This window comes from Phycodurus eques, chromosome 12 (assembly GCF_024500275.1).
Source record: "Phycodurus eques isolate BA_2022a chromosome 12, UOR_Pequ_1.1, whole genome shotgun sequence".
NCBI lineage: Eukaryota > Metazoa > Chordata > Actinopteri > Syngnathiformes > Syngnathidae > Phycodurus > Phycodurus eques.
Window position 1 is genome coordinate 26,262,432 of NC_084536.1, and position 16,249 is coordinate 26,278,680.

General features: G+C 43.3%; 1 protein-coding gene across 3 annotated transcripts in view; it reads left to right on the forward strand.

Moving 5' to 3' along the window:
* Positions 1-15,310, forward strand: part of itgb2 (integrin, beta 2) — an 82,991-nt gene extending 67,681 nt beyond the window's left edge. For 2 of the 3 annotated variants that reach the window (XM_061691650.1, XM_061691653.1), the window contains 2 exons: positions 13,012-13,178; positions 13,581-15,310. In XM_061691650.1, the coding sequence (XP_061547634.1) occupies positions 13,012-13,178; positions 13,581-13,646 (233 nt within the window). In that variant the 3' untranslated portion in view covers positions 13,647-15,310. Of the gene's footprint in view, positions 1-8; positions 10,507-13,011; positions 13,179-13,580 lie in introns of those variants that run through there. The other variant, XM_061691651.1, reaches the window with a different exon arrangement.
* The last annotated feature ends 939 nt before the right edge of the window (positions 15,311-16,249 follow it).

A 16,249-nucleotide genomic window follows, 5' to 3' on the forward strand; every position in this document is an offset into this window, starting at 1 on the left:
GTACCCAGGCAGCCAGCAGCACAAACACAATGGACGGGGATGAGGGATTGGCATACTCAAGCTGGAAATTCAGTCACTACTTCGAGTTTCTCTCAAGAGGACAATACTAAGGTTCGCTGGGGCAACCGATCATCGCCAGCCACCGTGGGTTACCTAGTTTCAAGACCCCCGACCAGACCATCCGCCAACATCCCCAACAGTGTGTGCGTTCACTGTGATGGGTAAAATGCAGAGAACAAATTTTGTGTGCATCCATGCATGTTCATGACAATAAAAGTGATTCTTCTTCTTCTACACTATACATACACACACACACACAATTGCCTTCATGGACCCCCACACAATCAGCAGGGTTACCACAATCTGTGTCTGTCTTTCTGTCTATCTATCAGTTAAGAGTCTTTCAAGAAGTGTACTGAGAATGATGTTCTTGTTTACATTTAGGTGGCTATTTGGCATGTCAGGTCTGCACTAAGTTACTCATCTAATGTGGCTTCAACTACACTAATATTTAAGTTATTTGTTCATGTTGATGACATCATTCTGTAACTTGTGTGGCGTACATTACCACATAATGTATATGGTTAAGCTACTGCTTTTTTTGTACTGTGGATAAGTGATATTCCTGCCACTTGACAGCTTCTGAAAGTAACTAAAAAGTTACTTTTTTTCTAACTTAGTTACTTTTGAAATCAAGTAATCAGTAAAGTAACTAAGTTACTTTTAAGCTCAAGTAATAAGTAAAGTAACTAAGTTATTTTTCAAGGTAACTGTGGCAACACTGCTCACCCTCACACAAAAGTGTAGTTGGGGAGTTGGCAGAATAACTCGGTGGTCAGTGATTGTCGGCGCGGCAAGGAAGATTTGGCCGGGGCTAACCCGTTTTGGCTCTCCTCCCCCCCTCGTGGTGAGGAGTGGGGCTTTTTGGCTGGGAGCCAGCGTCTTTGGCGGAGCAGGAAGCAAGAGGCAGAGAACAAAAGGCTTCAGTCTCTTGTACCAAGAAAAAGCGGGGTTGCCCCAAAAGGCCAGAGCGGGAAGGACAGACCAAATCTCTGATATTGAATTTCACTCTAGAATTATCTGTGGTCCAAAACCAGTGGATGTAAAGTGAGAAATCAATTCCCAGCTTTTGAATTGTCTCACACAGCATGGCTAATCTATGCAATAAGTGTTTCAACCATATTTGGTGGCTAAGAACACTTAATTTGCATGATGTAACATTTTTGTGTTGTCTGAGGTAAAGCACAATCATCTCATTCGGTTGACAAACAGATTTGACAGCAGACCTTAAAGAAACAGTCTGTGACATTGGTTTCATGATATACACTGGGAGCATCCGTGCAAAGTTCGTAAAATATCAAAATAGACATTTAACGCAGTAACTATGATACTAATTTCAAGCTTGCAGTGACTCTTACACGTCAGCGGGTGTCGCCCGTGCTCCACCAATGATCCCAGATGGTCCATTGTACTCCATTCGAGTTCCTGCGGAAGCCTGTGACTATTCGTTCCATTTGTAGCCTGTCTAACTAATAAATCCGTTGATGTCAAGGGTCCTGAACTGTCACATTTCAAAAGAGGGGTTCCCAAATTCTTGGTCATTAGATCAGTCCGCAGAAAAAAGGTCTTTGTTGGAGAAACCAGTAAGAATGGCTGGGGGAGGACTCTTGACCAGTTTATGGCTGAGGTGACATAAACCAGACTTCCTGTGTCTTGTGGAAACAGACTGGCTCGCGTGAGGGTCAAAAGGCAGGAATGCAAAGGTTATCAGCTTGTGGGGGTGTCGTCGACACATGTCCCATAGGGCGTGTTCACTACAATACATTGGTGCCTTGAGAGTTAAATTCTTTCTGTGACCATGCTCTTATCACACAAAAAAATTCCCCATTTAAATTAATGGAAATGCAATGTATCTATTCCAGTTCCTCAAAAAAAAAAAACACCAACAACAATTAGCAGTATATTGTAAAAGTTTGTCATAAAAATATAGTAAATGTGAATGAATGTAAAGATATGCAAATAATCCAGTGTCGAGACCACCACAATGAGTGTATGAATAATGTATAATTGGCCCGACAGAGATGTGACAACAATCTCAAGACAGAAATGTTACAAGGGAATTGTAAGTTAACTGTTTAAGAAGTTACTGGCAAGAGGGAAGAAGCTGTTGGAATGTCTGCTAGTTTTAGTTTGCATTGTTCGATAGTGCCTACCTGAGGGATGGAGCTGGAAGAAGTGGTGACGAGGATGGGGAGGGTCCAAGAGGATCTTTCATGCTCTTGTCTTAGTTATGGTAGCGTGCAAGTCTTCAAGGATAGGTAGGGGGGTAGCAACAATTTCTTTCAGCATTTGTGACTGTCCGTTGCATTTGGAGTTCGTCTTTTTTTGTGGCAGCACCAAACCAGAATGTGATGGGTGAACACAGGACTGATTTGATGACTGCTGTGTAGAACTGCCTCGACAGCTCCTGTGGCAAGCCGTGCTTCTTCAGAAGCCACAGGAAGTACATCCTCAGCTGAGCCTTTTTGAGGATGGAGTTGATGTTGGTCTCCCACTTCAGGTCCTGAGAGACTGTAATTCCCAGGAACTTGAAGGTCTCGACAGTTGATACAGGGAAGTTGGACAGCGTGAGGGGCAGCTGTGGCCAAGGATGCCTCCTGAAGTCCACGATCATCTCTTCAGTCTTGAGCGTGTTCAGCTCCAGGTTGTGTCTGCCACACCACAGCTCCAGCCGCTCCACTTCCTGTCGATATGCAGACTCGTCACCGTCTTTGATGAGGCCGATGACTGTGGTGTCATCTGCAAACTTCAGGCGTTTCACAGCTCGGAGCGTTGAGGTGCAGTCATTCGTGTGGAGAGAGAAGAGCAGTGGCTATATTAGAATCAGAATCATCTTTATTTGCCAAGTATGTCCAAAAAAGACAAAAGGAATTTGTCTCCGGTAGTTGGAGCCGCTCTAGTACGACAACAGACAGTCAATTGACAGAGAACACTTTTGAGACATAAAGACATTGACAAAAAAAAAAAAAAAAACAGTCACTGAGCAGTAAAGGGTTGCTAGTTATCTGGTAATCTGGTAATGCCGGTAAATGTTTTTATTTTTTTGACAATTGTGCAAAAAGATGCAGAGTCCTCTAGCACTTAGAGCAGTTCGAATGACTAATATTGCAATAGTCCGATGCAATGACCATTGTGCAAAGGGCGCGAGACTTCAAGGCGTGTATGCGGTTTAAAATGACGAGTAGTGCGATACTCTGGGACAATGTTGATTGTGCAAATGTTTCAGATACTCCTCAATCTGTGTGCAAATGGATTAGATGCTACTCTGGCATGAGTGGCCAGTATTGGTCAACAACAGATATGCAAATAGTGCAGCGTGGCGAGACAACTACAGTGAGTGTACGAGTGATGTATAATTGGCCCCACAGAAATGTGACAACGAACTCAAGTGAAAAAAATGCCAGCATGTTGTAATGGAATTGTAGGTTAGGTGTTTAAGAAGTTGATTGCAAGAGGGAAGAAGCTGTTGGAATGTCTGCTAGTTCTAGTTTGGATTGATCGGTAGCGCCTACCTGAGGGAAGGAGCTGGTGACGGGATGCGGAGGGTCCGGAAGGATTTTGCATGCTCTTGTCTTAGTTCTGGCAGCGTGCAAGTCCTTAAGGGTGGGTAGGGGGGTACCGACAATCCTTTCAGCAGTTTTGATTGTCCGTTGCAGTCGGAGTTTGTCATTTTTTGTAGCAGCACCAAACCAGACTGTGATGGAAGAACACAGGACTGATTTGATGACCGCTGTGTAGAACTGCCTCAGCAGCTCCCGTGGCAGGCCGTGCTTTCTCTCTCCTCTGGTGGGCCTTTTTGAGGACGGAGTTGATGTTGGTCACCCACTTCAGGTCCTGAGAGACTGTAATTCCCAGGAACTTGAAGGTCTCGACGGTTGACACAAGGCAGCTGGACAACGTGAGGGGCAGCTGTGGCGAAGGATGCCTCCTAAAGTCCACGATCATCTCTACAGTCGTGAGCGTGTTCAGCTCCAGGTTGTGTCTGATTTTCTCCACACATGCCAGTTAGAATTAAGGCCAACAAATTCCATCTTGGTCTCGTCAGACGAGAGAATCTTATTTCTCACCATCTTGGAGTCCTTCAGGTGTTTTTTTTTAGCAAACTCCATGTAGGCTTTCATGTGTCTTGCACTGAGAAGAGACTTCCGTCGAGGTACTCTGCCATAAAGCCCCGACTGCTGGAGGGCTGCAGTGATGGTTGACTTTCTAGAACTTTCGCCAATCTCCCGACTGCATCTCTGGAGCTCAGCCACAGTGATCTTTGGGTTCTTCTTTACCTCTCTCACCAAGGCTCTTCTCCCCCCAATTACTCAGTTTGGCCGGACGGCCAGCTCTAGGAAGGGTTCTGATCGTCCCAAACGTCTTCCATTTAAGGATTATGGAGGCCACCGTGCTCTTAGGAACATTAAGTGCAGCCAAAAAATGTTTGTAACCTTGGCCAGATCTGCGCCTTGCCACAATACTCTCTCTAAGCTCTTCAGGCAGTTCCTTTGACCTCATGATTCTCATTTGCTCTGACATGCACTGTGAGCTGTAAGGTCTTATATAGACAGGGGTGTGGCTTTCCTAATCAAGTCCAGTCAGTATAATAAAACACTGTTGGACTCTGATGAAGGTGTAGAACCATCTTAAGGATGATCAGAAGAAATGGACAGCACCCGAGTTAAATATGAGTGTCACAGCAAAGGGTCTGAATACTTATAGCTGTGTGATATTTCAGTTTTTCTTTTTTAATAAATCAGCTAAACAAATTCTGTCATTATGGGGTGCTGCGTGTACATTAATGAGGAAAAAAATTAACTTAATTTTAACAAATGGCTGCAATATTACAAAGAGTGAAAAATTTAAGGGGGTCTGAAAACTTTGCGTACCCACTGTAATTAAATAAGCTACGACGGCAGCTTGTGAACTGTTCATACCAGTAACGGTATGTCTATGGTGTGGAGCTAACAGCATAGAAATGTGGCCCCCTCTAACGGTTGTGGCCCTAAACAACCACATAAACTGTTTAGGCCACAGGAATGTCTGGGGTCCACGCCAGAGTTCATTTGATGTGTTCACACCTATCCAACTGAACTGCATCAACAAAGGAGTTGGTTCAAATTCACGAAACGGTGCTAATGTGAAAGCCAATCCTCACTGTTCAAAGACTTTACAAATGTGATATTAAAATCACTTTAAAAATATGATCACCTTATAAATTGAAGGCTCGTTTGTGCCAAATTTAAATACATATAAAGGCAATTAAATAAAAGCATGATTTACCATCATCAAAATGTTGATTTAAAATCTGTATCAAATCACATTGTGAAATATAATATATAATGATTATATTTAACCAATACCCTACGATTGGCTGGCGACCAGTGTGTACCCCTGCCTCACCCGTTACCATAATCAGGAGAAGCAGTATAGAAAGTTCCTGGTCCTGTTTGGATACATGACAATCTCCCCACAAATACATAAATTGTTGCTAAAATAAAACTTACAATGCAAAAATACAATTGCTTCTGGTTCATGTTCCTCTGAATGTCCAAACCCTTTCTCCTCGTCTCATGTACATGGGCACCATAAGGGCTAATTTATATGTCCATGAATATAGATCTGTACGTTTAGAATGTTCTGAAGGACCTTGCCCTCATACTTTGATACGCCTACAGCATTCCGTTGGAGTGAACATTTTGCAATACACCAGATAGCGTCACATAGAATCTAAATTTACCCTAGTATGAATAAGAAGAGTAAAGTTAGTGATTGTGTGTGTGTCATTCAGTTGCGTTGGTCTGCCTATTTTAGGGGGCTTCAGTCCTACTAAAATGTTCTTAAGTCGCCCTAAAAAAAAAAAATTACCCAAAAGATTTTTGAATAGGGGGGAATAAACCACCAATAAGAGTTTTTGGTGTTGATCCTTTCCAAAAAATACAAATAAAAAACAGAAATAAAAACAAATGCCCTGCGATTGGCTCGAGACCAGTTCAAGGTGTACCCCGCCTCTCACCCACAGTTAGTTACGATAGGCTCCAGCACCCCCGTGACCCTAGTGGGGATAATCGGTATAGAAAATGGATGGCTGGATGGATGGAAGAAAAATGGGAAAAAAAAATTTTTTTTTAATCCGTGGACAGGTGAGTCCATGGGTGCCAACCCGTATGTGGGGGGTCCACGGTAATTGACAAGCTAGTTAGTAGTAGCATGGGACTTTATGCTGTTAGCTGGGGTCCAGAGTTACTGTTACTATGCTGTTACTACCAACAAGTTTCTCAAAAAACTTCGGTCTCTTGTGTCCATCCTTCGTTCTTTTTCTCACACTGCTTTGCTTTTAGTCTGCGCTGTATTGTGTAAGCTGTTTACATTGTGAAGCAACTAGTGGCGGGGTTTAACGCATTAATCACGATTAATTATTAACAAAAAAATTAGTGCGTCAAAATTATTGATGCATTTTAATCACAGTTTGCTTTCCAAACAAACGCGGGACCTCTGTCTCTCAATGCACTAACCCTATCCTGGTACACCGATTACACTGACGCACACGTCAGAGCTTGGCTAACCATATCTCTATGCGGCTAATGGCTAACACAATGGAGGAATCGGAATTGTTAGGAGGCAAATTTAATTTAATTTTTTAAAAAAATTATCCGATGGAAGCCACGATGAAAGCCACGATAAAAGCGTGGTTTTGTGCAGATTATGCAAAAAGGATTTTGCGTGCCATCAGTACCATCTAAATGGAAAGCATGTCGAAGCAAGCACAAAAAAAACTGTTAGCGGTAGCAGTCATGGTACGAGTTCCTCAGACTTATCGGCAAACCAAACTCGAACAAGCGACCGGATTCAGGACCAAAACTTGTTAGTCAACATGGAAGAAAATCACAAATTCACTGGCAAAGCTCTGGACAACTATTAAGAGTAGAAGACGTTTAGAAAATGTGCTACAAGTTTTCAACTACCATGTAGAAAGACTCAGGCAAAATTCAACAACTTTATGACACCGAAAAGCAAGCAAAATTGGATGCATTGCAGAAAGCTCTATGTGGCTCTGACTGGGGATCATTGGACCTCCGTTAGTAATACAAATTACGTTGGCGTCACTGCACGCATTGTTGATGTCACAGACGGGACATGGCATCGACAGTCTTTTGCCCTGGCTGTGCAGAAGACACTATGCTGAACAATTGGAGCAGACGAACAATGATAGCTGCAGCAAGACACCTCCGATACATGCCAACACATGCCTTGTATTGCTCACATCTTGCAAAGAGCCTTGCTGATAGTGTTTTTTGTAATGCATTAGCAAAATGTCTCAAGAGAGTGGGTCACTTTAAACACAGCTCTGCAGAGTAACTACACCAGGAGCTATCAAGACTGGGGCAAGAATATAAGCCACTCATGCAGGATGTAGCCACAAGGTGGAATTCAATGCGGGAAATGATCTCTTGTCTGCTGAAGAATCAAGAGGCTGTTTTTACTGCTTTAGACAAACAGAAGCACAAGCTTGTCATATTAAATCCACCAGAGCTGCTAAAGCGGCAAAAGCTGGCGATTGTCCTTGAGCCAACGCAGGTAAAAACAAATTTAAATAAAAAAATACAAAATAAATAAAAATGAATGGCATTTATTTTTATTTAAAAACCTCTATATTTGACATTCACTTTGTGGATTAAATAATTTATTAACTTTCCTGAATTGTCTACTGTATATTTGTGAATGAACTCCTTGGAGGTGAGACATATGTCTCATGTTCAGTGGTTTTCCCTGCTCTCCGTCACCTGTACCGCACCATGGAGGTCTCAGATGATGGCTCAATCGACACTGTGAAATTCAAGACAGCCTTCACAAAGGACTTATCCCAACATGTAGCTACATTCAATGATGAATAGCTCAAGATGGCCACTATGCTTGACCCATGCTTTAACGATTTGAAATGTGTTGCAAGGGGAGAGCTCAACGAGGTTTGGACCAGCCTTGAGGCCTTACTGCAGGAGCAGTGTAAGGATACCACCACACAGGAGCCAGCAAAGGAAAAAAACTCCTCTCTCTCTTCAGTTTTTTCAGACTCAGATTCAGACGAGGAAGGTTGTGTAGCAGGGCCTTGGATTTGTGCAAAGAAGAATCCACCATCAGCAAAACAGACTGCCCACACCAGTGGTGGTCCAGTTGAGCAGGCACTCATCCACATCTGTCTGTCCTGGCCCGCAAGTATCTGATTAACCCCGCTACTTCTGTTCCATGTGAGAGGCTGTCCTCACTAGCAGGTCACACAGTTACAAAATAGAGAACTCTGGTAATGTGAACAGACGAGTTTGTTTGAAAGAGAGGGCGAGGAAGTAGTCGTAGTAGTTTACATAAAGATGGAGGTTATAGAGTGACCTTTATCCATAAATTCACACCATGGACCATAAGCTGGGCAGCCGTGGCCCAATGGTTAAGATCATGCCACCCTTGGGGACCTAGGTTCAAGACCCCGACTGGACCATCCTCCAACATTCCCTGGACTCACGGCTGTGGTTTCCTTGAGCAAGTCACTGATACCCAGAAATGCTCCCCGGGCGCTTCAGCTGCCACCTGCTCCAGTGTGTTCCACTAACATGTGTATGTATTCATTGTGATGGGTTAAATGCAGAGAACAAATTTCATGTGCATGCATGCATGTTCATGACAATGAAAGGTGATTCTTCTTCTTCTTCTGAGCTCATTCACTTATAGCTGTCACCAGTGGATAATAATAATATTAGCAAAGCAAATTTATTTATATAGCGCATTTCATACACAAGGTCACTCAGAATCAAAATCAGAATCATCTTTATTTGCCAACTATGTCCAAAAACACACAAGGAATTTGTCTCCGGTAGTTGGAGCCGCTCTAGTACGACAACAGACAGTCAATTGACAGAGAACACTGGAGATATAAAGACATAAAGACTCAATGTGCTTTACATGATTAAAATAATTTAAAAACAAAGAAAAAAAAAACATCTTATAAACATTTAAAACAAAGAGAGAGAAAAAATACAATTAAAACAGCATATAGTGCAAGAAATATAATTTAAAAGTGGAAATGCTCTAAAAAGCATGGGAAAAAAGAAAAGTTTGTAACGTGGACTTAAAAACATGCACACTTGGGGCTGATGTCACTTCTGTTGGCAACTTATTCCATTTGTGTGCAGCATAATAGCTGAATGCTGCTTCACCATGTTTGCTTTGGACTCTGTGCACCCGAGCCGAACCCGAGCCGCAGCATTCTGAATGAGCTGCAGCTGTTTAATGCTCTTTTTAGGGAGTCGAGTCAGAAGACCATTAGAACAGTCAAGTCTACTTGAGATAAAAGCATGGATGAGCTTCTCCTGGTCTGCTTGACACATGCAGGCCTTCACTCTGGATATGTTCTTCAGATGGTCGAAGGCAGTTTTAGTAATTGATTTGATATGACTGTTGAAAGTCAGGTCAGAATCTATCAGAACACCAAGATTTCGGACTTGGACTTTAGTTTTTAAAGAGAGTGACTCCAGGTATTTACAAACAGCAAAATATTAATATCCATCCAGCCATTCTTTTTCTTCCACTTATACGAGGTCGGGGCGCTGAGGCAGCAGCTTAAGCAGACTTCCCTCTCCCCAGTCACATTCGTCCATCTCTTCCGGGGGGATCCCGAGGCGTTCCCAGGCCAGCCGAGAGACGTAGTCTCTCTAGCGTGTCCTGGGTCGTCCCCTGGGCCTCCTTCCGGTGGGACGTGCCCAGAACACCTAACCAGGGAGGCATCCGGGGAGCATCCTAACCAGATGCCCGAGCCACCTCAAATGGCTCCTCTCGATGCGGAGGAGCAACGGCTGGACTCTGAGCCCCTCCACTTGCGGCAGGATCGCCTCCCTGACCAAGAGAGGGCACTCCACCCTTTTCCGACTGAGGACCATGGCCTCAGATTTGGAGGAGCTGATTTCAAACTCCCATGCACCCTAGAGGAGACTTCTGAAGGTGTAGAGCTAGTTCAATGTTCCACAGGCAGGACGAAAACCACACTCCTCCTCCTGAAACTGAGATTTGACTTCCTGATGAACCCTCCTCTCCAGAACCCATGAATAGACCTTACCAGGGAGGCTCAGGAGTGTGACCCCCTTATAGTTGGAACACACCCACAACGTCCCGAGTTAAGGTCAGCAGCGGACCGTGCCCACTATACACAGTGTTGACGGTGGACTGTTTTACCCTCCTGAGACGTCCAGAAGTCGTTTTCCATGGCCTCACCGAACTCCTCCCACATCCACATTTTTGCCTCAGCGACCACCAAAGCTGCGTTACGCTTGGCCAGCCGGTACCCATCATCTGCCTCCGGAGTCCCACAGGCCAAAAAGTCCCGATAGGACTCCTTCAGTTTGACGGCATCCTTTACCGCTGCTGTCTATCAAAGGGTTCGGGGATTGCCTTCACGACAAGCACCGACAACCTTATGGGCACAGCACCGGTCGGCCACCTCAACAATGAAGGCACAGAAAATGGTCCACTTGGACTCAGTGTCCCCCACCTCCCCCAGGACGTGGGTGAAGTTCTGTCAGAGGTGGGAGTTGAAGCTCCTTCTGACAGGGGAATCTGCCAGACGTTCTCAACAGACCCTCACAATATGTTTGGGTCTGCCAGTTCAGACCGGCATCTTCCCCCAGCAGCCAACTCACCACCAGGTGGTGATCGGTTGACAGTTCTGCCCCTCTCTTCACTCGAGTGTCCAAGACATGCGGCCACAAGTCCGATGACAATGAAAACTGGAGGGACATGATTAGGAGGAATCGCTCCCCCTGATCTGAACCCGAGCACTGCTTTGTTATTGGACTTCTGTGCTCGTCACAGAGTGCCCATAACGAACACCATTTGCAAACAAAAGGGTGTCCATATGCACACTTGACACTAGGTCACCCTGGGTCCCAGTTCAATGATCAACTTTGTGGTCGTGTTCTCGGACTTGCGGCTGCATGTCTTGGACACTCAGGTGAAGAGAGGGGCAGAACTGTCAACTGATCAACACCTGGTGGTGAGTCGGCTCTGATGGTGGGGGAGGATGCCGGTCCGACCTGGCAGACCCAAACATGTCGTGAAGGTTTGCTGGCAACGTATGGCAGGGTCCCCTGTCAGAAGCAGTTTCAACTCTCACTTCCAGCAGAACTTGGCCCATGTCCCGGGTGAGGCGGGGGACATCCGAGTAGGCCATGTTCCATGCACCCATTATAGAGGCGGCCGACCAGAGCTGTGGCCATAAGGTGGTCGGTGCCTGTCTCCGAACCCGTTGGTGGACACCAGCTGTGAGGGATGACATCAAGCTAAAGAGGGAGTCCTATCGGTCCTTTTTGACCTGTGGACGGCCAGAGGCAGCTGATATAGCTTTGGTGGTTGCTGAGGAAAAAAAACAGGCATGGGAGGAGTTCGGTGAGGATAAGGACTTCCGGACGGCATCAAGGAAATTTTGGTCCAACATCCGGTGTCTCAGGAAGGAGAAGCAGTGCACTGTCAACACTGTGTATAGCGGGGACAGGGTGCTGCTGACCTAAACTCGGGACGTTGTGAGTCGGTGGGCCGAATACTTTGAAGATCGAACACAACAACGACGTGCTCGGGCAGGTATACGAACCCACGGCCCTCTGGTTGCAGGGTGTATACTTACCCTTTACACCACATCACTCATTATCAGTTATTAATTAAATGTGTTTCAATGAACAGTATCCTGAAGGGGAAGAATTCATAGCTGCAGTAATTTCAATCAAAAAAGGCACACGTTAGCATCTGAGTCACAACACCATTAAAAGCGGCTCAGAAAATGGATGGATGGATGGATGTAACAAAGACGACTGGTAGACGACTGGTGAGCACATCTGCCTCACAGTTCTGGGGACCGGGGTTCAAATCCCAGCCCCGCCTGTGTGGAGTTTGCATGTTCTCCTCGTGCCTGGGTGGGTTTTCTCCGGGCACTCCGGTTTCCTCCCACATCCCAAAAACATGAGTGGTAGGTTGATTGAGGACTCTAAATTACCCATATCTGTGAATGTGAGTACGAATGGTTGTTTGTTTGTTTGTGCCCTGCGATTGGCTGGCGACCAGTTCAGGGTGTACCCCCCCTCCTGCCTGAAGATAGCTGGGATATGCTTCAGCAGCCCGCAACCCAAGTGAGGATAAGCAGTAAAGAAAATGGATGGATGGATGGAACAATGTGTACAGTGTTAATGCTGTAAACATATTTCCTATGTTTGTGTACTGTATTAAGAAAACGACTGAAATAGCACGAGAAATCTAATCGAGACTTTGACCTTTTACCCAGTATTGTATTGTTTCAAAATCTGGCCAAAAACATTAAAAAACAATTTATCCGTTTTTGTTAGTCATTAGTGAAATTTGGTGTTCTCCTACTAGATTCACTCAAATCCTGTGTATCTCTTGGGGGCTATCTCCTGTCATTATTTCAGCACTGAAGGGAAAATGGGATATCCCACATGTCAAAGCACCATTGTTTAGCACAAGAGTTTCAGACAGTTTCAGACAGGTCCTCTGTTCCCATTTGGAGCATCAAGCATCAATCAGTCATCAAACTAACAACCGCCTCAAAACATGTCAATTGTGATTTTTTTATTTATATTTTTGTGATACTCATTATCCTGCTGGTACTGCTCTATTTATTGCATATCTGTGTATCAGCGGGCGGATGGATGTATGGGGCCCAAATCCCTGGCAACAGTCTTGGTCATGAAAGCTTACAAAATAAGACAAAATGGTCCGTTTGCTCTGCAATCCTTTCCTTGTGGCACTTTTGGTTAGCTAACTAGCTATGTCAACATCTGCATGAACAGTATGAATGCTGCCTTCTTGTGCATACAAGTATTGAGGGTGCATTTTTTGCAATCCAATACACATATCCTCCAAAATAGCTTTTTTGTTTAAATTGTACATGTAAAACCTATATCATTTGTCTTGCTCCAGACTGTCCAGAACTACCCAGTGTCATGGCTATCATCGGGGGTTCAATTGCATCGGTGGCACTCATCGGCATCTTGTTGTTAATGCTGATTAAACTGCTTATCTACATGAAGGATCTGAAAGAGTTCAGGAAGTTTGAAAATGAAAAGAAGAAATCCAAATGGGCAAAGGTGAGACTTGGTCATCTATTCCCATTTACAGGATTGTACATTACATTGCATACTTTACATTGCATGTTTTATTCAATAACAGTTATATTATGGATTTCGAATAGTATAGTATTTTTCATTAAATAAGCTGTTTTATGTCATTCTGATAATATTGAAAATAGTTTACATTTATATACCACCACAATCAGTGGCGGTGCTGCCCTTAATGGAGCACTGTACAGAGTTCCCTAGATGGTGAGGCCCCCCTTGGGCGCTTCGATACGTTGTTTCCAAATGATAATGCAATTTTTTGTTGCAGCGAGTTGTTGGCATATAATTTGTTGGCCATTGTCCTGTTCTGTAGAGTTCAGGTACGTCGATCGGTGTGCACCTGGCTTAACATTTTCACTTCTCTGTTGACAGGCAGACAATCCACTGTTCCAGAATGCTACCACTACTGTGACCAATCCAACCTTCACTGGAGAATGAAAATGAGGCACAGCCTCCTCAAAGCAAACACAAAATGTGTTGCGTCAAATTGAAGATTTTTTTCTTGCTAAGATATTAAATGTCCTTTCTGGTGTCTGAACCGAAAGGTTCTCTGTTTTAATTTCCCCAAAATACTTTTGCTTGGTTAATTTAAAAAGGAAATTCAGTTGACCAGGTTAATTTGCAATTTGCAATTTTAGAATTGTCTGCAAAGAATTTGACAAAAAAAACTGTAGTAAATACTGTATTTCTGCTTTCCTATTTAATTTGACATTGTTTTACCATTTTACCCATTTTGTATTTGGGATCATATGTTGGAAAACACATTTTAATATATACTTCATTCCCTCCATTTTCTGTACCGCTTATATCCTTATTAGGGTCAAAAGTGTGCTGGAGCCTATCCCAGCTGACTTTGGACGAGAGGCTGGGTACACCTTGAACTGGTCGCCAGCCAATCGCAGGACACATATAGACAAACAACCACTCACACGCACATCTAAGAACAATTACGAATCTTCAATTAACCAACCATGCATGCTTTTGGAATGTAGGAGACAACTGGGGTAGATGTAGAAAAGCCACACAGGTAGACCAGAGCCCAGATTTGAACGCACAACCTCTGAACTGTGAAACAGATGTGCTAACCAGTTGTCCACTGTGTCACGTCAATGTAGCGCAGGCGTTGGGCCGAAAACCTCCTATGTCCAAATTTGGTAAATTTCAAATTTTTACGCAAATCAATACTGTTGGTCAGTCCCCATGTGTGAGTGTTACAAATTATTGACCCATTACAAGTCATGCCTCTTTTATCGCTGGGTTTATGTTGCAGAAACGCCACAATAAACAGAACCTGCTAAGTAGCAACCAATGATTTACTGTGTATTTCTCTAAATTTTAAAGTGTTATATATGGAATTCAATTTCAATATGTGTGATTAAGATATTGAAATTGAATTAAGGTCGCCATCCACAAACTCTAAACAAGCACATACCTTTAAAACTTGGGTTTGCTTATCTTGAGTGGCAGAAGGTCGACCCACGTTGACGTGGTTGTAGAAAATCAAGCTAAATGTTGCTTTTTACTTGCATTTTTTTTGCCCAACCAGTTCCATATTGTTATAAGTGTGTGCATTAGCTATACTGTAAATCAGGCTAGGTTGGTATTTGTGAATTTATTTAATGAAACTCTCACTGTGGCTTGTTGTGTTCACTGCATTACTAAGCAAGTTGGCAACTTAACAATTGTGTGAGTTGAAATTTCTTAGTAAGGTTTACTTTTCTGCAAAGTAAAAAAACCACTTTGTCATTATGAAAGTCATTTTGCCACATTATAGTCAAATAGTCAGCAATGCTAACTGAACCAAAGATGTGCAGGAGAGTCACTGCACTCAACTGATCATTCCCCCAAAAATTCCCCAGTGCACTGAATCCGCAATAAGTGAACCATGATATAGCGAAGTATTACTGTATAGTGTTGAAAATGATGTTAATGGTTCAACAAATGTGTGTTGTTTTTTTTTTTTGGTTTCCTTGAAATTTATGGTTTTGGAGGTATGAGCATTCTGCCCCACGTCAGTAACACCTTTTAATTGCAAATCTTATCTGCGTTTATATGGTCATTTGTATTTTGTTTCATTAAAAGTCAATAAGCTTTTCTCTGCATTTCCTACTGATTCCTGACTAATTCCAACACTTATCCTTTGCAGAGCAGCCGCGGAATAAGTATCGTGGATGTAATTTCCAAATTCTGCTCCATTTGAGAATGACCTTGTGGAGACCCTAAAATTGTTATGACAGGATCTAAATAATGATAATAGTAATAATAATAATATTTATCTATCCAATACATTTTACAATTTTACTAGTCTGGTTTATTGTCAGAAAAGTGCAAACCTTTTGTAACAGCCTCAGTTAAACTCACAATACCAATATGTGGGGATGGGTATTCTAAGGAATTCCAAACGAGGGCCGGAAGTTGCCCAGCCGACCTCGTAAGGATAAAGTCCTGGATCAAATTCCTTCTTCCCGGTTCTTTTAATGTTTCGTGGTGATCTTGTTTCCACATAGGAATGCTGATACACTAAGCTTGTCTTTTGAGTATTTATAACAACAAAATCAAGAATACACTTATATGGTTATGGTCAAGTTGAAGCATAGAGCGCGCAATATGTCAATATGTCTGTGGTGCATGTGTGCGCGCGAGTGTGTGTGTGTGTGTCTGTCTGTGTGTCTCATAACATAGTGTAGTGTGGTTAGTTTTAACAAACAAAAGCTATTATGTGTGCCCTAGTATCGCGAAAGCATCAACATATATGTACTGACTGATTTGGGTTGGTACTACTGAGTACCGATTCACATGAAATTAAACGGTACCATGTTTCAGTACCAGAGCATATCACTGTGACTGAAGAATTGGAAGCGTTGGCAATCAGAGTTGGCAAGTGTAATAACATCTATCAGTAGCAGCTGACTCCACAACAAACCAGAATTGATCGAATTCGCTTCATCAGAATCAGAATCGTCTTTATTTGCCAAGTATGTCCAACAAAACACACAAGGAATTTGTCTCTGGTAGTTGGAGCCGCTCTCGTACGACAACAG